Source organism: Numida meleagris, chromosome 4 (assembly GCF_002078875.1).
Source record: "Numida meleagris isolate 19003 breed g44 Domestic line chromosome 4, NumMel1.0, whole genome shotgun sequence".
NCBI classification, from domain to species: Eukaryota; Metazoa; Chordata; class Aves; order Galliformes; family Numididae; genus Numida; species Numida meleagris.
The window spans coordinates 7,788,068-7,810,880 of record NC_034412.1 but is presented as its reverse complement, the minus strand read 5'-3'; the positions used below and the strand labels follow the sequence as shown (position 1 = coordinate 7,810,880).

Here is a 22,813-nt window from a genome sequence, read left to right as displayed (position 1 = left end):
CTCCTCACGCCCTGCCACCGGCTCCCGGGCAGCAGAGAAAGCACCCCTCCGTCCTTCCCGCCCTCGGGGGCTGCGGGGTGACCTCTCGGCCTCCGCACCAAACAACCCAGGGTGCTCAGCCCCCAGGACGCGCCTCCAACGCCGTCACCGGTTCCCTTGCAGCACGTTTCCTCAGTTTTATTCGACCTGCCATTTAATCGCCCGCGTCCCCGCCCCGCGGCCCCCACCACGCAGCCGCGCGCCCCAGCACGGCCCTCCCCTCCCGCCTCAGCCACTGGGGGCCCGCGTGCCGCGCACACCCCCGCCGCGCCCCGCCCCGCCCCGCCCCGCCAACATGGCGCTGGTGCTGGTGGCCGCGCGGGGTTGGTGTTGTCTGAGGGCGCTGCAGCGTCAGTGAGTGTGGGCCGCGAGGGAGCCGGCGTTGGCAGCGCCCTGGGTGTGGGGGGGCAATCGAGGGGTGGCTGTGCGCGGGCGGAGAGCTGGGAGAGCCGCGCCGACAGACGGAGCGCTCTGCTCTGAGGGGCGGCGGGCGCTGGGCCGCTGCTCGTGACGGGACGGGACGGGACGGGCTGCACGGGCCGCTCCCGCTGCTGTGGAGAAAAATGAGCCCAAAACCCTCACAGACACTAAGCCGGCAGCTTCAGACGCGGAGTTTCCAGCACGGTTGCCGTGGGGGTTTGGGGTTTGGTACTCGTCCCTGCCCCCCCACAGCCACATCTACTCTCCCTGTAAGGACAGAAGGAGTGGGTTTCTGTGGCTGCGTCTGTTAGAGCTTCGGGGTTCCCATCTCTCTGTTGAAGCTGGACTTTTGGTCACGCGGTGCCCAGGATGTCTTGCATTTTTGTCCAATACTGCTCCAGAATTATGGAGCTTTATCCAAGATAAAACATGTTTGTTAGTTAACTCCCGTTCAGGTGTTCACTTCGTAGCTTTTTAAGCCACTCAGCCTTCCACACTCGATTTCTTCAGTACTTTCTGTCACTTCTCAGGTGTAACTTCTCATTTCTGAAGTTATTAATGGGTAGGAGAATTGAATTCTCACTTTTCAAACTCTCCTTCCTTGATATTATTCTCATTGCACCATCTTGCTGTACAAACAGCTGTCTCCTGTTGCTGCTTATGTCTTTCCCTAACACTTGCCCTCTCTGCAGTAAATGCCAGTGTCTGGTTTGCCCTCCAAAAGACATGAAGTTGCTCACATTCGCTGTTCTGATCTGAATGCTGCTCAGAAAGCGAGAGGGAAATCTGTTGTTCCTGGTGTGTCTAAAGGAGAGCCCTTTCAGGGAAATGATGAGCTCTGTACAGCGTTACAATGTTGTGCTTGCTTATGCTGTGTTTAAATAGCAGTATCAGCTGCTTCAGAGATGAGCTGGTGCTGTGCTTTCACCTGAAAATGAGAATCATTCAGCTGCAGCATCTTTGTGTGCTTCTGTAACAGCTCTGTGTTTATAATTGCACAGGCCATGGAGCTCCATGCAGGTGTTGGCGAAGTGTGCCTCCACGGCAGGTATGTCGTGCTGCCTTCAGCTGCCAGCCTCAATTCCTTGTGTTACGTGGGTGATTTTACTATTGGTTTTAGACTGTATTAGCTGTACTATTTGTGTTTGTTTTTTTAATAAACATGCTATATTTGTATAGTTCTGGAGAACAGTAGTCTGTTCCTGACTAAGCAAAAATCACCTTTAATGTGTAAACAACATTTTGAGTAGTTTTATCTGTGATAGTTGTACTCAACTCACATGAAAATTACTGTTTTGTGATGTTTTCCTCTGAGATCCTTTGTGATACGGAGATTGTGAAGCCAGATGTGACAGTATTTAAGCAATGTAAGAGATAAGACAGTAAAATTTGACAAAGTGATCTAAGCCGACTCTGCTGTCAAATTTCCTAAAAGGATACATTTTAGAATTCTGAGATGTATCATCATTTTATTGGTTAGTTTTAACTATGCTGGTTTAACTAACTAAAGAAATATATAAGCACTGTAAATTGTTTATTTCTAGGAGTGTTTTTAAGGATGTATTTTGTTTTAAAATTGCTTACTGTGCTTCATCCTTTTAAACAGGAGGTTGCAGCATAGGGAAGATTCTGATCGCAAACCGAGGAGAAATTGCCTGCAGAGTGATGCGAACAGCAAAGAAGATGGGTGTGAAGTCTGTAGCAGTTTATAGTGAAGCAGACAGAAATTCCATGCATGTAGCAATGGTGAAGTATATTCATTATGTTTGTGATTGATATTGGAAACACTGAAGTGTGGGAGTAACATTCATTCACAATTGTAGTTCTCATGAGTAAGCTAAATGTGAAAGTCGGTGTGTGCAGTTGATTTTCACCTCTGCAGAGTTACTCCCAAGTTTCCCTTGAATTTTTGAACAGTTTGCTTAGTGTTGGTATTGACACCTGACACCGTTACAGGAAGTGCAGAAAAGCTTGGTGCCCACTGGGAATTAGAGAATGAACTTTGATTCTGAGAAGAATGTCAGAATTTCTTATTCCCAGTTGAGCTGCTTTCTGAAGAGAGAGATTTAAACTGAGATTTAAGAGATTTACACTGTTGCATGCCAGTAGTCTGGTAAACAATAAAATGAGCTCAGAAATCCAAGGCTAATACAACTTCTTATTGTCTAATAAATAATCCGTGCAATATCTATTTTTGCTGTATCAGGCAGATGAAGCATATTGCATTGGTCCAGCGCCCTCACAGCAGAGTTATTTGGCCACTGACAAGATAATACAAGTGGCCAAGACCTCAGCAGCACAGGTATGTTGCTCACAACCTTAAATTTTTGGATACGTGCCTGCTGTTCAGTTTTTCATGTTTACATGTGATAGTTCCATCTTTTCCTTCCCTAGCAATATATTGAAGTTTCAGGGTTTTCCAAGCTAAACTCATACACAAATAGGCTGGTAACATTATTCTGTTTTAGGCAATTCATCCAGGTTATGGTTTCCTCTCAGAAAACACAGAGTTTGCAGAGTTGTGCAAGCAAGAGGGAATCATCTTCATAGGGCCGCCTTCATCTGCTATCAGAGATATGGGTATTAAGAGGTATCTATTTCTAATCTGTTACTTGGTTATGCAATTTATAGTTTGCTAAGGCTAATTTTGTTAATTATTTTATTCCCCTAGTTTTCATTTTCTTATTTTTCGTTCTATTTTTGAAAGAATAAGCTTGAAGTTTATAGTTGTGGGGTTCCTGTTGACGTAGGATTGTTCAGTTATTAGGATTTTGATAATTAAATACCTACCTGAATCTAGTCTTCCAGGCCTGGGACCATGCAGTCCCAGTAGATATGGATTTATCAGTCAGGTTGGATGTCTTCCATATTGGGTACCATATCATCAGAGGTTCTTGTGGCTGATGTAAAATGGGGTGGTATGTTTTATTCATCAGAGGACTTTATTCTTATGAGGGTGAATTATCTCTGTAATTTAGGTGGTTTGGCGTGCTTTTTGGAAGTTATTGTTATGCTGGAGTGTTTTATGCCATCCTGCATCATGAAAAGAGCTTTATCATGTACAACTTTAAATATAGTTTTTACAAGGTGCAGTGTGGTGATTTGGAAACGTTTGGTTTTGGCCTCCATAAAGTGGGCCAAAATGTAGGACAGAACAGTAAGCCTGAAAGCTGACTGCCATTTTTATCTGGAAATCTTGGAGAAAAAAAATCCCCATTTGAATCATTTGATTAATTAATTACAATAAAATTTGGTGTAACCCACCGATTTAAGTAGTCCCACTGAGATCAGTGGAGCTGCTTTTATGAGGAGAATTAACGTGGGTAGCATATACAGGTTTAGAACTTAAGAGAAAAATATTATTGTCATTCTAAACATAAAACTGTTCTGTCAAAGCACTTCCAAAGCTATAATGTCTGCTGCTGGCGTTCCTGTTGTTGAAGGTTATCATGGAGAAGATCAATCAGACGAGTGTCTAAAAGAGCATGCCATGAGAATAGGATATCCAGTAATGATTAAAGCTGTTCGCGGCGGCGGAGGAAAGGTAAAGGAGCTAACACAGACCTGTTTGTCACAGTTATGTGGCCTGCAATGTTATCGTGCCTCAGTTTCTAGTGGCTGATTATTCTAAAAGAAATGTACAAAAACAACGTGGGAAGCTGGTTTTGGTTAAAACATATTAGTAACATCCAGTACAGCACAGTGAAACCTGACTGCTGTTCATTGTTGAATCGGGCAAAAAAATAAGTAGATAGTGTAAACTGGAGAAGTTTTGTTTGTCAGACAATCACAGAAGCAGGAGGACTGTTGTATAGGTTTATCTGCGAGAAAGTAGGTGACTTGAAGTTGTTACTTAGTGACTTCTTTAACTTATTTGATTAACAGTTTTAAATGTTACATAAAGAGAATTAGAGATACCATTTACATTTTTTGTATCTAGGCCCGTTTTAATGTAGGGTGAGTTGCCAGCCTAAATCTGAATTTTACTACAGAAACTTTTCTATGAAAATGGAATGATAGAGAATTCAAGTTATTTCCAAAATAACTAAGAAGATCAGTTTTTTTTTTCCTCTGCCATTATTGAAACACTTCTGTGATATTTAAGAATCAAATTGAATTTGGCACTCATCTCTATCAGTGCAATGTTCGTGTCTGTATGCTGCACTTTCAACAGTGCTTTCAGTAGGACTCCATAGGATTGTCTCATTGCAAGCTGGTATGCTTATTGAGGCATTATTGTGAAGTTGCTGTTTAGCCATGAACCTGTCGGTGTCCGTCCATGATTTTTACTATATTCTTAGCCATTCAGATATGTTTTTTTTTAATTTTATTTTCGTGTATACTAAGGGCATGAGAATTGCTTATTCAGAAAAGGAGTTTCTGGAGCAACTAGAATCAGCAAGGAGAGAAGCAAAGAAGTCTTTCAATGATGATGCAATGCTGATTGAAAAATTTGTGGATAATCCAAGGTGAGAAATGGATGTTTTCATGTAAACAGGGTAATGTTTATTTCACTGTTAAATAAACATAGGTGTTTTAATAATAGCAGTAATAGTGTTTAGCTTGTATCTGGCCTGTGAAACTGAGCTTACTTTTTATTTATTACAAGCTTTTGACAGAGATCTTTTTTATAATCTTGTACTTTATGTCTTCTGTCTTGAATCATTGCTGTAAAGAAAGAGTTCATTAGAAACAAATGATGCCTTGCTTGTGCTGTCTGCTGGGCATGAGAAAATCTCATTAGACTCTTGGGGAATTTGCCAGCATTGGAGGACTGTCTGGATGATGACAATTATTTGTTAACTTTGTACATAGAACAAAGTGTGGCCTCCTAATAGCTGTCTCTGAAATGGTGTGTTGAAGTCAATAAGGCTTTTGAGTCAGAATGCTGAAGTCAGTGGCAGGATTGGTGCTTCAGTGTAATGCACTGTGACGTTTATAATTATGAAACAGGCACGTTGAAGTCCAGGTGTTTGGTGACCAGCATGGCAATGCGGTGTATTTGTTTGAAAGAGACTGCAGCGTGCAAAGAAGACATCAGAAGATCATTGAGGAAGCACCGGGGGTGAGCAGAAAGCTCTTATATTTTTCCTTTTTTAAAATTCCTATTTCTTTTTAAAAACATTTTTTTATAGTCATTGCTAGTCCCATCTGATTTATTTAATGGATAGAAATTTATTTCTAATTCTAAGTACTTGTTTTAATTTTGCTGTAGAAAATGTTCTAACTGAAAAAATGATGTCATTTAGGAAAATGATTTCAAGAAAAAATTACTAACCAATGCTGTAAGTGAAATCTAAGGATTGTGTTGTGGTTTCTAAATCTTCATGCATAGGGGTTTAATATCACTAAAATTTGCAATCTTATGTATTTTGTTATTACTTACAGCCAGGAATTAATCCTGAAGTTCGAAAGAGACTTGGAGAAGCTGCTGTGAAAGCAGCTAAGGCAGTGAATTATGTGGGAGCAGGTAAGTCTAAAGAAATGGATTGTCTTAGGTGTCCATCCTGAGCCAGTCTTGTAAAATGTCCTTTTCTTAAATACTTCAGGAACAGTGGAGTTTATTATGGACTCCCAGCACAACTTTTACTTCATGGAGATGAATACCAGGCTGCAAGTGGAGCACCCTGTTACAGAGATGATCACTGGGACAGACTTGGTGGAATGGCAGCTTAGGGTAAGTGATAATTGATTTTACATGCAGAGCCCCTTTTTGTCTGGTGAGTAGTGTTCTTTAATAATGCCCATGGGAGACCAGGTGTATTTTCAGATGCTTGTCTTGTATTCAGCTAACTGGGGAGAGTTTTCTTTGCTCCAGAGGAGCATCTCTTCTTCATCCAGTTGTGGAGAAATAAGTTATTTTTCCATATATTTAACAAACTTATAGAGAATATGGAAAGTAGGTGTAGGGTCCTGACCTTTCTCCTGCCATGCTGACCAACTTCTTAAACTCTAGTTTAAATGTGTGTCTGGCCCAAAAATCATTCTTTGATCAGGCTGCAGAAGGAAAACTCTTCAGAAAAACATCTGGTGTTTTGCCAGTATGATCCTTCTAAAAGAGGTGTATAGTTGTGAGGACTGGAAACAAGCTATTTCCTCACACATCCATGTGCAGAGAGATTACATGCATAATAGAATGGGAAATATTGGACCTTAGGGAACTGGAAATTAGAAACCAATTCAGTTTAGATAAATCCAAAAGTGAGCACAGCAGCGTACATTGAGCTTAAGTAGACAGGGTGGTGAAATGTTTAACGTAAGCAGAAATGAAACCAAAATACCAAATGCTGCTGCAAAAAGGAGGAGCTTTTGGCTTGCAGATCTAGGAGTGGAAGTTGGGCATCAAGGGCTGAGTGGTGTTCTGCTGTCCCTGCTGAAAGCTCTGTTTGGTGACAAAAGGCAGAGCAGGGAAAACCCCAAACAGTTCGAGATAAAGCACTGCTCAGAATTGTTAGCAAGAACTGGTGTTTCCCCTTGTAGATGGAGGTAGTGAAGCTTCCTGGTAAAGGGTCTTCTCTCTGCTCAGTGCCATCCTGCTGCTTGTTATTCTGTCCCTAAAAGCGTTTTATTTCACCCTCAGACTTCTGTGGTTTTAGTGTTTGTTGGTATTCCTGTATTTGTGAGGGAAATTTCTTTGAGGAATGAAATGGAGTTTTCTTGCCTGTTGAAGATTCTTAAATTGCTAGAAGTCCTCACAGAGAAAAAATCACTTAAATCCACAGATCCCTGAGTATGTGAAAGAATCAGCAGTGTGTATCAGCAGTGCTGGCTGCCAGTAATCCATTTCAGCATCTGCTTTTAGAGCCATTTTTCTCTCTAATAAAATCTTGATCAACCTTTAACGTAAGTGTTTAATTACTTTTTGGCATAGTGATAGGGGAAGATAAAATGACAATGTTTCCATCATATTTTGGCTGTGTGAAATATTGCAAGGTCAATTTATGGTAATAATTCGAAACCCTTTGACTGGTGAATCTCAGGAAAAAAGGAAGGACTAACTTCAGAACTTGCTACTTGTGATTTAACACTTTTTCTCTCTTTTTTTTTTTTTTAAACACACTTCCTAGATGTTCATGTTTGGAAGAGAGATATTTAACCTTTCGTACATTGACAGAGTATTGATCCTGCATTAAAGAAGAAAAACTCTTTTACAGGTTGCAGCAGGAGAGAAGATTCCCCTAATGCAGGAAGAGATTCTGCTCCGAGGCCATGCATTTGAAGCTAGAATATATGCTGAAGACCCTGCCAATAACTTCCTGCCGGGGGCTGGGCCCTTGTTGCACTTATCCACCCCACCACCTGATGGAGACACCCGCCTGGAAACTGGAGTCAGACAAGGTACAGCTGAAGGCAGTTGTGAAATGGGAAATATTCCATGTTTTATTTCCTTTTAATTTCTATTGGAGTTATTGTCTCTTGGCTATGCTGATTATATTCTTATCATAATTTACCAGTCCTGCTTTCAGACTGCAACAACAAAAAAAAAAATTAAATTTTTGTAATGTTACCTCTACAAAAGCTCCATGCTGAGATTTTCCTTGGAACTGAAAAGCCAGATTGCATCACTGTTAAAGACAAATATTCTTTAGAGAAACGCGGCCGCTCCGTGTTTGAGTATTGCAGAGCTTTCTTCGTATGTTTTAGGTGATGAGGTTTCTGTTCATTACGATCCAATGATTGCAAAGTTAGTTGTTTGGGCCGAGGATCGGGAAGCAGCGCTGAGAAAGTTGCGATACAGCTTGCATCAATATAATGTAAGTAAGGGGAACCCAGCGTGATTCCTGTTCTTGAACAAGCCCCTTGAACATTTCGAGCTGACAACATACAGATAAAACACTACAGCAAAGCAAAAATGGTTTCTTAGAGCAAGCCTGATTGCCACAACTATGTCACATGCATTGTTAGTTTGCAGAGGCTGTAAGCTTTCCTAATTTGCAAACTGTTTTAATTGATGGAGCAAGTAGTAAGTGAGGGCCTGTTTTACACACAGGTTCTTAAATTGGTGATACCTGTAGCTGGATCATGCAGCTGGAACTTTGTGGAACACTAAGGCTGAATACATTTTTTGGTCCTAGTCTCAAAGTAAAAGGAATTTGCCGGTGGAGTTTGTGTCAATGTTTGCTCATAAATCTAATTTATGAAAACAATTAGATGTTAGAATATACTTGTGGTAAAGGAATAAGATTTTTTAAATGCAATTAGTTACTTTTAAGAACAAATCCTTTTTTTTCCCTATAAAAACGACATGTATTGTATGTTTTATAAAGCAGAATTCAGAAGGCTTAACTTTATATCAGACTAGATACTGCTTTTGCGGAAATAATTTATGCTTTTAAATTACCAGCATAAGGTTGATTGAGATACTGAAAATATTTGCCCACTACTGTTTTGGCTAAAAGAGAGGATTTCTGCGAGTGAAAGAAAGAACAGATTTTCCTTGTTTGCTTTTTTTTTTTTTTTTTCCATCAATAAATGTTGACAGCAAGTTATAGTCACAAGTTTCACTGGTTTTTCTAATTAGTTATGTTTTCATTTTTTTATTAGGTAATTTACGCTGCAGGAAATGGATAGCATCTAGTAAATGTAAAAAGTCACCGATTCCATTTGTCGCTATTAGAAGATTAGATCCAGAATAAGTGGAACTATTACTGCTCGCTTTTAACAAGTTACTTTTCATATTAGGAATATTCTTTGGAATTCTCAGAGAAGGATTTTCCAAAGGAACAGTTTCTATTTTTTCCCTTTCTTTACTGTTTCTGGAAAACCTTCCTTGCCTTTGCCATGGACAAAGGTGGTGTTTTGGAAACAAAGTGCTTTAGAATAATGTACACTTTTTTTGTTGTTCTTTCTTTTTTTTAAAGCAATGATTTCATAGGTATTCCAACATACTAGTTGAGTTAATTCATTTTATTCATAAACTTTTTGTTTTGTTGGTGCTGTGTAAAGAAAGTTTCAATGCATAAGTTGAGCAGAAAGCTGTGTATTCATTCATGACTTCATTTCACTTTGGCAATATGCTTCTTTTTCTTGACAGATTGTAGGATTAAGCACTAATATTGATTTCTTACTGAGCCTATCAGGACACCCACAGTTTGAGGCTGGAAATGTGCACACTAATTTCATTCCTCAATACCACGATGAACTGTTTCCAGCCAAAAAAGCAACCCCACTTGAAGTTGTCTGTCAGGCAGCTCTAGGACTCATACTGAAAGAGAAAATGTTAACAGATGCCTTTAGAGATCAGTCAAGTGGTAAGGATCATTCTTTTGCTTTATTTTACTTGTAACTGGATGAGGCAGCGCTGTGAGCACGTGTAATTAATTTGTGCAGTCCATTTTTGCCTTATTTAGTGCCTGCTCAGAGTTCTGCATTGTAGCATTTGTCAGATACTTACGCACACGGCAGACTGTGGCTTTTGTTAAGAGAGAGATATCGAATATATCAGCACTGTAATGTACAGACTGCTTTCCTAGGCAGTCCAGATAACGCCTGTCTGAAAGACCTTGGGGTTCTCAATCTGTGTCACCGTGCCCTTCTTGCTCTTTAAGCACACAAGCTCTGAGTATCTCATTATTAGTTCTACAGTTGGTCTAAGGGCTTCAGAAATTGACTGGCTGGGTCTGGGAGAGGCTGTAGAGCTTAATGGAATGAGCAGGACTCTGGGAGCTGAAAATTCATAGGTTCTGATGCTATTAATGCCTATACCAGTGGGGCATGTGATTACTGTTAACAAAAACTTGATATAAATCTAATGTGTGCTGCCAACAACCTTGTTCATCTTCTTACCTTTCCCACTTGGAATATCTTGGAGGCATGGAAGGTTGGCATTCGTGCTTTAAGAGAGGAGGAACTTGTAAGGCAATATATGATAGTGGTGTATCTGACCAGTTCTCAGAAACACCAAGTAGAAGGAAATTCCTCAAACCTTCCAGGCAATCCTCTACTATGAATTCTAACTCTTACAGTTAAAACCTTTTGCTAAAGGTTAATCCAGATGTGCCGTGTTGCCATACAATTCTCATGCTTTCTTGTCCTGTTCAAGGGTGTGTTCATGGAGAACAGTCAATATTCTTCCTCATAGCACGTGCTGTTGTTGGTGTCTTGTTTTCTGTAGGTTACACAGCCTCAGTTATTCCTTCTTGAAGTTTGAGTTTGGGATTGTCTCCAACCTTTTATGTGCAAAATAAATATGTAAGTTTAATGGTAGTGGTACTAGGACAGTCATTTTTTAATGGTTTAAGTTCTGGATGTTGTATTTTGCCAAACTATAACAAAAGTAACATGTCTGTATGTTTTGTATTTTAGATAAATTCTCACCATTTGCATCCAGCACTGGTAGAAGAATAAATATATTATATACTAGGAAACTGTCTCTACTGGATGGAGAAAACAGTAAGTGAATAACGAAGCATGTGTGAAGGAAGAGGAGATGGTTGATGGATCAAGTTATTTCAACTGGAACTTGAATATCCAGGTTAAGAAATAGCAAATAGTAGCAGTATGAGTTCCAAGCAGTTGAAGCTGGGACGTTGCACAAAGTTGGAGGTTTAATTATTAAATCCATGCTCTTAGATCTGGAAGAAATATAAACCAAATTCAAATGACAGCAGTAATGTTTGTCATTTAAATGAATGAAGTTGACATTTTGGAAGAGCTGAGTGCTTTTGGCTTTTGTTTGACCTCACGTTGTTGTGATAGCATTCAGCACTCATTTCCCATTAAAAAAATCTGTTTTCTGTCCAGGTAACTTAAAATGCAGATTTCCAGAGCATGACTTCAGATGCTCAGCTTTGAAAGACAAACTGTCTGGCGTTCAGTGTGAAATCTTCAGTGTCTGCTAAGCTAATGTGAAAATACTTGTTCTTTTTTGAGTCGTGATAGGTCTCTTTTTTATCAAAAAGATAGACTAAATGTTGTTTATATGTTGTTATTCTCTGGATCTTATTATTAAGTCTACTTACACATGTGTTTTGTTTTATTGAACAGTTGTAGATGTAGCTGTAACTTACAATCGAGAAGGGTCATACAACATGCAGGTACAAGTAGCCTTTTTTCAGATATTTCATTAAATAAATGAAGAATCAATTCCTCCTAGGGTTCTATTCACATCAACTTTTAAAGTATGTAGATCCTACACAATACAACTCCAGATACATAAACTTGTTTTTTAAGTGATTATCTCTAATATAGTGAGAAAATTGTTGTACTGTGATGTGTATAGCCACGTCAGGTAACTCATACCTTTTTTTTTTTGTGGATAGGACTACTGAGATAACTCTCGTCCCTTCAACAATTCTCAAAGTATTTTGAATGTGTTGATTACATGTGTAATGCAGGAGAGCTTTTATAATTTAAGCATACCCACATGAGTAATGTCAGCAAGATCTAAGAAGGGGCCGGAAGGAACGTTCCGCTGGGGGAGGTGAAGTGCAGCTGGGGAGAACGTAGGCTGCTGAGAAGGAAGGAGGAATGGGGATTGAGGTGGAAATGGAGAGAAGCTGGAGGTGCGGGTTGGAGAAGCAGGGCTGTGTGCCTCGGGAGCTGATGGTGAAGAGGACAGTGCCTTGGGGCTGCTACACATTTAACGTGGCACACTTATGTTCACATTCTTATCATCTTTGCGTACTGAAGTTGTGGCACAGGTCGCATCGCTGAAGAGAACAGTCTGATTTCTTTTTTTTTTGTTCTGCACACCTTTGTAATTTTACTGAGTGCTGTTGCACAGTTTATGATAAAAATTGTCCTGGCAAGAGCGTATCAGTTAATCTGAGCTGACTGCATTGGATACTTAATACATTCTATTCATTGAAAAATACAGGGTATGTATCGGATTTAAGAAAAAGACTAAAAGAAAAATCTAGAATTTATCTATGAAGAATCACAGGTTATGACTGTATACTAGAAATACGGGCTTCTGCTTTATTATTTTAGTGTTCACAAATGGTTAGGCTTTGTCCTTATAGAAGCGTTTAACTTTCAGATTCAAGACAAAATGTTCCTGGTTTCTGGAGAGGTCTTCCACGAAGGTGATTCAGTTTACTTGAGGTCTTCAGTAAATGGAACAGTGTGCAAGTCCAAACTGGTCATTTTGGATAACACCATTCATCTCTTCTCTCCGGTAAAGCTCTGAGTTATCATCAAAAGTGCAAAGTTTTATGTAGTTTTATCTAAATAGACAACATAAATTGCAGAACATGGAACGCAATCATAATTTAAATTTTTATATTGTCCCCAATGTTTTGATACTTGCTGGATTTAGAATTATAATTAGAAGTTAGTTCTGAGTGGGAAGATCAAGTACTTGTAGAGCAATAAAATGCAATTAGGGGAATCAGGGGAGTTGTCAATGATGGCTGGAGGAGGGGAGGAACCGAAATATTGAAGTGATCCAGTATCTAACCTTGCCACAGAACAGTAAAGAGTGCTTCAAACTGTTAGTTACTTTGAAGGCACTTGTAACTCTGATAATTTTGTATTTTATTTTTAAAATTAAATGATAAGAAATAAATCAGTGTTGATCTGAGGAAGGGTAATTTCAGCTAATATTAAAAAAAAAAAAAAAGGAATGAAAAGTTACCAGGGCATTATATACATTGTGTGAGTAATGGCATCATTTTGGACAGTGAAACACTCAGCGTATTGACAATGCTTGCCAATGAGGATGGCAGTGTCTTAGCAGCCTACCTCCCCCTTTTGCAAACAGCCTTTACGAATATTCTAGAACTTTCTATGCTGTTGCTGTGCAAATAGGGAAGGTGTGGATTTGTGGCGAAGGTCTGCGTGGAGCCTCATTTTCACAGGCATAGTTCCTTCCTCTCCAGTCCTTCAGCAGCAGCAGACACAGCCCTTAAGGACTTCAGCACTGCGGAACAGTCGGCGTGCCCACAGTCCTTTTGCTGCGGCCCCAGTAGTCCCCAGACTGAAACAGCTGACTGATTTGCCTCTGCATGATGCTGGGTCTGTCCTGGCCCCGATGTCAGCACGTGTACTAGTGGTATTATTTTATTGCCATTAACTCTTGCTGTTGGTTTTATTTTCTGTAGGAAGGCAGTGCTCAGATTGGCCTTCCTGTACCCAAGTACTTATCTGCAGTGAGTTCAGCGGGGACACAGGGTGGTGCCGTAGCACCCATGACGGGCACTGTTGAAAAGGTAATTATAATAATATGAGGGGGAGAATGAATTCTACAGAATTATATCAAAGTTCAGTCTTCCAGCCATGGTGTTTGGTTCCTTACTGCCAGGAAAGGATCAGGGCTCAAAATGGCAGCGCTGCATGGCTACTCCCAGTTTCCAGTTTTTTTCCCAAAGTCCTGTTTAGATTGACTTTCTGGCAGCTACCCAAGAGTGTTTTCAGGTTTCTGGGATTTTTCAAGAGGTTGGGAAGGTATGAATACATAACTAATCCTACTGTTTGAATATTTTATCCTTCGCCTTTATTGCTTTCTAAGCCAAAGTTCCCTGAAGTGTTACAGGCTGTTTGACCCATTTCATCTGAGCAAAGAATGAGATAAGACATTCTTGGAAAAAAAAAAGGAAAAAAAACCCAAAAACTCAGAACATTCAGTAATGTTTCTCCTGTTAAGCTCTGGTTTTTGCTGCTTCTGTTTTTCTGTCTTTTTTTTTTTTTTTCTTTAGCTCAGGAAATCGTGTGTATTTTTGTGCGATGGAGAAGTTTCATCATAAGAGAGATTTTCAAGATAGTTAATTTTAGTAGTTAGAGGAATGAACCCTGAAAGGGCACGAGCTGTTTCGGAGGGTGGAGTACACTGACTGTGGATCTCTTACATTCTTGAGTGATACTCTAGAATCCTAGAATATCCCAGGCTATGGGGGACCCACAAGGATCATGGAGTCCAACAGCTCCACACAGGACTACCCAAACATTAAGCCATGTGTCTACAGGCATTGTCCACTTGCTTCTTGAACCCCACCAGGCTTGGTGCTGTGAGCGCTACCTGAGGTTCAAGAAGTGTTCTGAATCAGGGCTGCAGAAGAATTGGTGGCTGCTGAAATCTCTCTGGATTTCGCATTTAAAAGCAGCTTAGTGGCTTGCTCCAGGAAGAGGTTATGGACTTCGTGTCTCAAAATAGAAGCTTTTAAAACCCAGATAGGGTAGAAGATATTTTCTCTACAAATATTTCCTCTTTGATACGTAAATGGCTTCCTGGTCAACCTGTTGACTGTCATCGAACCTCTTTGTAAAACCTTTGACTCTCCTTGAGTATTGTATAAGGAACTCAAATACCCAGTTTGAGAGTGATGGAGGTATTATGAGGCTGTTTTGTAAATCCACTGCTCAGTGGACTGTCCTAGCCAAGATCTGACTCATGTCTTCTAATGGCACAGACATGCATGACTTTTTCTCCCATTTGAATTATAGGTGTTTGTGAAAGCAGGGGATAAGGTTGAGACTGGAGACCCTCTGATGGTTATGATAGCTATGAAAATGGAGGTGAGTAACTTTATATAGAAAGTTCTAGTTACTGAGAAAATAAAAACATGGTCATGCTTGAAGCAGTTCAGATTGCATTAATGAAGAGTGGTGCAGCTTGTTGCTTGCAGATGTCGTTGTTGCTTTATATGCTGTAAAACAAGCCTTGTGTCTGTTGAGCTTTTAGGGGATTACATTTGTTGTTATTATTAACAAGTGATGATGGTGTAATCCCTGGCACTCTGCAGATGTGTTAACATTCATCTGGTTCCCTTGTCAATCCTTCTCTCCCCTCCCCAAGAAGCAATGAGCCTTTCATTTTTCTAGTACAGACCTGTCTATTTCTTGCTCTCCATGATTCTAATGCCTGTAGTTACTTTGTGCAGGAATTCAGCTAATGGCGACTTTGTGAATGTGCCTGGGATTTTGTTGGACAATTTTATTATTATTTACACTAAAGCTTTACCAACAGCACACTAAAAATTATTTTAATGGTCCACGTGGCCATTATATGTTGTCTCATTGCATGGCCGTGACTCAAATTGTATTAACTATGGTTCTTGTAGCCTGAGCTGTTTAGGTTTGGGTTCGTTAGTTTATTTTACACTTTAGTTTGTGGTAGCAGAATTAATATTGTTGAGAAAACTCACTTCTTCCTTGCAGCACTTTTTAAAAATTAGACTAAAATTACATGGAAGACAACATCTCTGCATGCTAAGAAAATAACCCCATTTACAGCTGAATGCCAAATGTCTGTGTCTCTCCAGCTGATATCTCAGACCACGAGCTGGGCCATTCTCTTTGCAGAGTGTAAAACTGCAAAAACATTATTGAAATGAATCCTTGCTCAATGTGAGGATTTAACATCTGATAGTGACTGCTTTGATATTAGGCTGATCCTATTTAGAAAACTACTAAGAATCACAGCTTGAAAGGAAAACTAACGAGTAGACCAATGTGAGGATCCGGACTAAACACACTGTTCCTTCACTGTCACTAATAGCTGTGCTTGTATTTCATCTGGATTTTGCCTAAAATCTTTTCAGTAAATACCTCGCTTGGCCAGCAAACAAACCTGTCTTTAGTAAATCTGCAGATTCCTCTTAGGGGAACAAATCTGTTGTATGATTAATATTGTAGACTAAAGCTGTATCATTTCTGCCTGTTGCCTAATGTAACAGAAAAAATATTGTGAAGCAAAATAACTTTCAGCTGTTTGTACTTCAAAATACGTTATTATAGCATTTCTGTCCCTAGTATACTTGCCAAAATAAACATGGATGAGGAAATAAAACTTGAAAAAGGGCTAGGATAACATTTTAAAATAAGGCTTAAAATGAATATGGAGGTGTTGGAGGAAATAAGTATGTTGTGTTCTAAGCACACCATAGAGTAACAGTAGGATTTGCTGGAGGGAGGGGGGCAAAACGACCAACCCTGCAGCTGATTCACTGTTGACTTGTTTCTGTGCAGCATACCATAAGGGCTCCAAAGGCAGGAGTGATAAGAAAAGTAAATTTCCAAGAAGGTGCCCAGGCCAACAGACACGCTGCGCTAGTGGAATTCATGGATGAAGCAGCTGAATCAAAATAAAACTCAAGGAAGGTGCTTTCTATTTTTTCCACTTTGCCGATGTTCTCTCAGGAGAAGGTTTCTTCACATTTTTATCAAGGTGTTTTGTATAATGGATTGCGGAATTGGTTTCCTCTGCACTCCCTGTGTTGGCTGCCAATCGTACTGACTGGATCTCACTACACTGTAACTGTGTATGTAACTCGTGGACCTATGTCATTGTTGTTCAGTGACTGTGTTTGCCTGTGGAAAGACATCGGACTGGGAAAGACAGGGATTCCCTTAAGGGAAGGAGAGGTTAGTAAGGGCTGCACAGAGAGCTAGGGATCTTCTGCCTACTTTTTAGTTCAAAGATGCCTTCTTTCCCTGGGATGTGAGAGCACTGACGTGAAGGAAATCTGAAGGGTCGTAATAATTTCATGAATTCATTTCTCATGCAAAATTCCTGTTTGTGGCCTTATCTTTTTGCCTTGGTAGGGAATTCAGGACTGTTTATAGCCCAGGATCCCTCTGTCTTTTTAGGTGCATCTGTTTTCCCATTTACCTCAATGAACAGTGGTAGTTTGCATTTCAAAAATTATTTTCATATACTTTGAGATATCTGATAAAAAGCATTTTAAAAATACGTAGTAGGGTTTGCTACACTAATCAAAGTTGGAATGTGACTGCTTTCCAGAAACAGTGTTTGATCTTTCAACATGAGGTAGTAGCACTGAGAGGTGATAAGCTCATTTAATACTTGGAAAGTGTGCCAAAATAAAATACTGACTTCAAAATCCTCGTTCCTTTTCTCATATTGTTTGTGTTCCAATGTGTTATTTATTAGCTGGAATGAAGTACCAAGGCCTTTATAACAACATAAAATATGACTAAGAAAAATATACTTTCTTGCATCTGTCGTGTTGTAGAAGGGAAAATTTGTAGGCTTTTTTAATGCATGAAGGGAACATTTCTCCGACAGCATACAAATAATTTACCAGATATTTATTTTAACTTGTTTAAAGAACAGCTCAAAGATATGGGAACAGGGAAAGAAAACAGCATTTTAATTGTGAGAGACTTAGAAAATCTTTTGGTTAAGGTGAAATTGTGCTGGTCATATGGACTTCTGATGCATTGATTTTAGATGATGGTATGGTCGATGCTGCACAAAGGAAGAAATGCAAATGCTGCAGTGATCCCAAACGTGAGATTACATCTGTGCAAATGGATCCTTGTGCTGGTTTGAAGTACTATTTCGTAGTCAATATACAATGTCTTGGGGGAATTTTCTGCTCTGATTCCTTACCTGGCAGCCTTACCCGCAATGTGGAGAAAAATTATAGGAATGAAATGTGTCTAGATGGTCTGCATATTAAAAGCACAGAGTACTGCTTTTTGGTATCCCTGCTAATCCAGTGGACACCTAATGGAAAAATAAAATCCAGTGATTGTCTTGTAGAGTATTGCCACGGTGATTTTCATTTACCTCTAAATAAAAATTAGGCTTAACTTGGAACGTTTGTTTTAATTTTTCCCCGCGTTGTCCTTTGTTTGATTGCTTATGTACAAATGTTTATGTATTGAAGGGTTTTAACCAGCTGTATGTATCATCTGATATCTGAGACACCACAACCCGCAGGTTACATTTAGGAAGCAGTAATCTGAATGGTCGAAATGGGTTCCACTGCAGGTAAGTTTAGTGACTTGTTTTTATTTAAAAATTGAATCTACATGCAGAAATTTGAACTTAGGCCTGAAGGGTTGCTACAGATTCACTTTTTTTTTTCCTACTTGATATCATTCCATTTCTAGATCTGTTTTACTATGCTGAAATTAGAGCAAAACATTAAAACTCACAGCATAAGGTTCTGCACCCACTCGGCCTGCGCTGCGTGCTTTGCCCAGGCCATGACCAGCAGTGTGTTCTTTGGAGCCTGGCAAGATGTCTTCCTTGGGAATGAAAGGAGACGAATCATTTATCATTTTACCTCCTTCAGTTTTCCCCCACTTCAGAAAACTAGCTGTTAATTTTTCCTCAATATGAATTTTCACTGAATTTTGGTTCTTCAAATAGCGATGGTTGCGTTTATTTTGGGATTTACACCCTTAGGAAATCTCTTGCAGAAGTTGCTGTCAGAATTTTTACATTTGAAACAACTGTACACGCTTGCAATGTGATCTAATTTATCTTTGAGAATTATTGTAAGTCAGTTGTTTCTGAAGACTAGAATGTTAATTTACAAAGTGTTCATTACAAATGTGAAATCTGAAACATTTTCCTGTGTTATAAATGTGAATTAGTAAGAGCCATGATAGTAACATAACTGAACTGTTGTCTGTGGAACACTTGATAGTTGAGAAAGGAAGAAAACTATTCTTATTGGTCAGCAAGCTTATTGGTTTTATCAGGCAAGTAACCTCCTGCTTCGTAATGTGAATGTTAACCATACCAAAATTACAGCCTTCATAAGCTGTAGTTGGCAGCAGTGCAGATCTCTCAGTCAGCTTTGCACTCACACTCGGCTGCTGTCAACTGCTATTGCTCTGATAGCTTAAAGCCAGCGAAGCTCTGTACTGTGGGGCCTCAGCTCACGCTGAATTAGTGATTAGCAAAGCAGGAGAGCAGGACTGTGTTCTTATTGCAGCTACTGACTCACCGGGACTGCGGGCAAATCACTTGGTGCACGTTTGCCTTTGTTTCTTCCTATGTAATGAGGATGATGGTAATTGAAATGCTGTAAAATTTGTGGACACAATGACTTATAAATAATTTTCCACACTTGCTTGTGAAGTTGCAGCGCAAGATTTAGACTTGATGATCATAACCTTGCAAGTAATAATATATTTTAAAGATTAAATATTTTTGCCAGAAATTTTTTAAAATAGTTTCTAGCATGCACTAATTTCTTTGTTCTATGGTTTGAACTTCTAGTGACCAGGAAACCTTAGGTTCTGTTTTCAAGATGAGTAAAAAATGAATACTCAGGTGTTTGGCAGGACCTTTAAAACTCAGTCAGCAGGAAGGAACAAAGTTGATCTCAGCAGCGTGTTCTTTTATTAAAACAACTTACACCCCTTATCACAGGTATATTCACTTCTGTCAGTTATTATTTTGTTCAGTCTGATCAGGAATTACTGACTGTGTTCTGTCTGTTTCTGTTTGTAAAAAGCTCAGCAATGCTGAATGTACCGCGTTCACTGGAATGGCCAGTGGCAATGGAATAAAGCCTGAACACTGAGCTTTTACACGAGGTATGTTTTCAACAGATACTTGTATAGTTATATTCCAGATTTTTACACGTGAAGGATTTACAAGTAAATATCACTTGATGTTTTATGATACCAGGGAAGAGCCTCCTGTAACAGAATTTTATTTGGAAAATAATAGACACCAGGTGTTGTCCTAGAGAAAATGGAGAAAGCTGAAATAATCATGGTATGTGTCACTGCCACTTAAAGACAAACAAACCCAATACTGCAGAAATTCATTAACACGGCATTAGTGCAAAGCCATAATGCAAAAAAACAAACAAAACCACCCCTCAAAACAAAAAATTATTATGTGGACTGATTGTATTTCATGAAATAAAGCTTGGGTTCTAAAAGCAATGCGGTATCTTCAGTGAGACGTTTGGTGTTAGCTTAAAAAGTGTTGATTATACAATTAATCCACTTCAAAATTAGCATGGATGTTCTGGTTGAATACCCCCTATTTTTTTATTACAGAAGTAATAAATAAGTAATACACATGTCTAACCCTACTGAGCTTTTGAAATGATTTTGGTAGCTGGATTTTAGTTTTAATCTGTTCTCCACACAAACAGTTCTGGTGCCAAAATGTTGTTCTTCAAATGATAATTGGTCTCTGAATGGCAGCTGCTCTCTTTTGAAAGGTTGGGAACATGGGAGATGTTAATGTTTATAGTCTGGTGAGAAAAGGCTGCAGCTGAGAACTGCACCCCTCTTGTGCCCTTGGAAAAGGGAAGAGACCATAGCTGCAGCTGGAGACCCCGTGCATGTTTGGTGTCTCGTGCTAAGCACCCCAGGAGCCTAAGACATAGCTCAGACAACAGAGATGTGAGATGAGGTATAATGTGAACTAGAAAAAGAACAGTTTATAAGTTGAACCTTTATATACGGATGTGTCAATGTATGCTTTCCTTGAAGGTGGCACTGCTGTCCTGACGTTGGTAGCTAGTCACAAGAATGTAGGTCACAGTTTGCTACTTAGACACCGGAAAATTAGTTTTGGCTGGATTGTATAGACATGTTCCCCAAAACCAGTGTGCTATCATGACAGGATGAAGAGTGGAAAAGGCTAAATGTGTGTGACAGGAGGTAAGAGCCATCTTCTACGCTTGCTTGGTATGTCTGTGTTACTTTTGCAGGTGGCTTACTTAAAGGCAAAAGGCTCAGTCTCCCATATATAAACTTTAATTACTATTTCTTATATGAAGAGCACAATGTGTGCCCTGAATTAGAATGATTTTTTTGTTAAGGTGAACAACTAAAGGTGGTACCTACAGAAAATCCCCATGATAGAGAAACCAATAATGTGACTTACTCTCCTAGTCTTGAAATCCCCTATCTGTAGCAAGAGTGGCAGGCTGTTTACAGTTAAAAGGTATAGGTTTTAATCATTAAAATCATAGCTATCGTGACTTGTCTGCTTTATAACTTGGAAAATTTCAGCTCATTCTGTTTACAGAGGTCATATCCTGTTTCTACAGAAGTTCTGAAACAAGAAATTGTATGTACCTCTTACTGCTCTCTCATGTCTTAGTTTTATTACCTACATACTCTAAAATCAAGGCATTTTATCTCAGTGTTACTACTGAGTTCCACAAAATACAGATGTCTTGCAATCTGTTGCCTGTTAGGTGTGCTGTAAAGTTGCAGCTGATTCAGGCCTGCCAGTGTGCATGAGGAGTGTTCAGACAGTCATAAATCCTAGGCTCACTAACCTGACTTTTCTTCCTTTGCCACCCAAACCTGTCCTGCTTCCTTCCAGAGACAGTCATGTGGAACCCAGATCCCAACAGTGCCTTGGACTGTGTGTAATAACTTGTTAACCTCTTACATAGTGCAGGAAGGATGAAAAAAACTTAATAGAAGGTGAACACCCTTCCCTGTGACCTGTTAACAACAATCTTCAGATATTGGCTGTATGCCAGTTTCCAGGTTAAATTGCTTAGACACCTACAGGAGGATTCAGACTGTTTATTTCCTCTGTGTTGTTTTGGGTTTTTTTTCTTATTATTATATAGGCTGGTACGTCCATTCCAGCTGTATCTGCTGAACAGTGAGACGGGAGCAGTCTGCTGGGTCTGTACCTTCGGATATTCTTTGGAATAGCATTGAATCTCCTTGTGCAAGATAGTTTGTGGGACTTTGTTCTCTTAATTAAACATGTGGTTGGTGTTTGCAGGGAAAGGGCCGTAGTCATAAGCACTTGAAGGCTATTCCACTAGTGTAAGAATTAGTGGTTTCACTTTCTAGAGCATGAAGTAGCTGAGAAAAAGATGTGGGGGGGCTAGAAAGACATTTCTAGGCCAAGCTGTTCCAGTGCTTTCTTATCCTCTATGAACCTTTGGGCTTGTTCTTTAGAAAGTGCTGTAAGTGGAAGTTCTCAGCAAAGGGGTTACGCTAAATGGTTCTGCTTTGACTTAACATGAGACTGACTTCTCTGTCTGCTCAAGAAGAGAGTTCACGTCTGCCAGTGTAAAACAGAACAATGTTACATTCCGAATTATGCATTATCCCTGCACAGTGAGATTTAAAAGAACAAGTTGTCTCTGGTGTTCATATGAGATGAAACATCATTGAATCGCTAGGAAATGAAGAGTCAGCCTTACCTTGCCATGAATTAGACAAGTCACCATCTTAGTGTGGTCACTGTGATTGTGCTGCCTGCAGGTTACGCAGTCAGTAATATTTACCCTTAGTATCACTGAATGCTTGTGTCATGATTACAGACAGTAGAGTTGTTTATCCCTGGCCTAACTTCCTGTGCCCTGTTGGATGGAGCTGTACAAAAGTAGGGCAAGTAACAACCCCAGGTTAGACAACATACACTGAATATGTACAAATGCTCCTTGTGGGGCCTCTTGCTTTACAAAGCATCTTTTTTTTTTTTCCTCTGAAACTTCAATGTGTCATCCTGCCAAAAAGAAAAAAACAAAACCACCGCTAGACTCCAAAATATCCTGCAACAGTCAAAACCAGCAAGAGTAATAAGTGCTCAAGAAACACAAGAGATTTAGAAATCCTGCCTCTGTCCAGAGGAGCCCACCACACTCACAGGTCATCTCTGGGATTCTTCTTACACGCTGCAGTAACTCTCCAGAAGATCTAACTTGTGTCTTCA

The 22,813-nt window shown here is 39.7% G+C and overlaps 1 protein-coding gene across 2 annotated transcripts; it reads left to right on the top strand.

Annotated features, from left to right (window-relative positions):
• On the top strand, window positions 295–17,962 carry MCCC1 (methylcrotonoyl-CoA carboxylase 1). 2 transcript variants are annotated; one of them, XM_021395810.1, is made up of 19 exons: window positions 295–393; window positions 1,461–1,507; window positions 2,066–2,205; window positions 2,666–2,761; window positions 2,928–3,049; window positions 3,856–4,003; window positions 4,807–4,928; window positions 5,413–5,524; window positions 5,848–5,929; window positions 6,009–6,136; window positions 7,614–7,797; window positions 8,104–8,213; window positions 9,494–9,710; window positions 10,765–10,851; window positions 11,446–11,495; window positions 12,440–12,577; window positions 13,503–13,610; window positions 14,842–14,913; window positions 16,366–17,962. In XM_021395810.1, exons 1-19 carry the CDS (start codon window positions 335–337, stop codon window positions 16,483–16,485), a joined length of 2,142 nt encoding a protein of 713 aa, XP_021251485.1. In that variant the 5' UTR covers window positions 295–334; the 3' UTR covers window positions 16,486–17,962. The 2 variants fall into 2 exon arrangements, with proteins under 2 accessions (XP_021251485.1, XP_021251486.1); XM_021395811.1 differs by having other exon boundaries at window positions 339–397.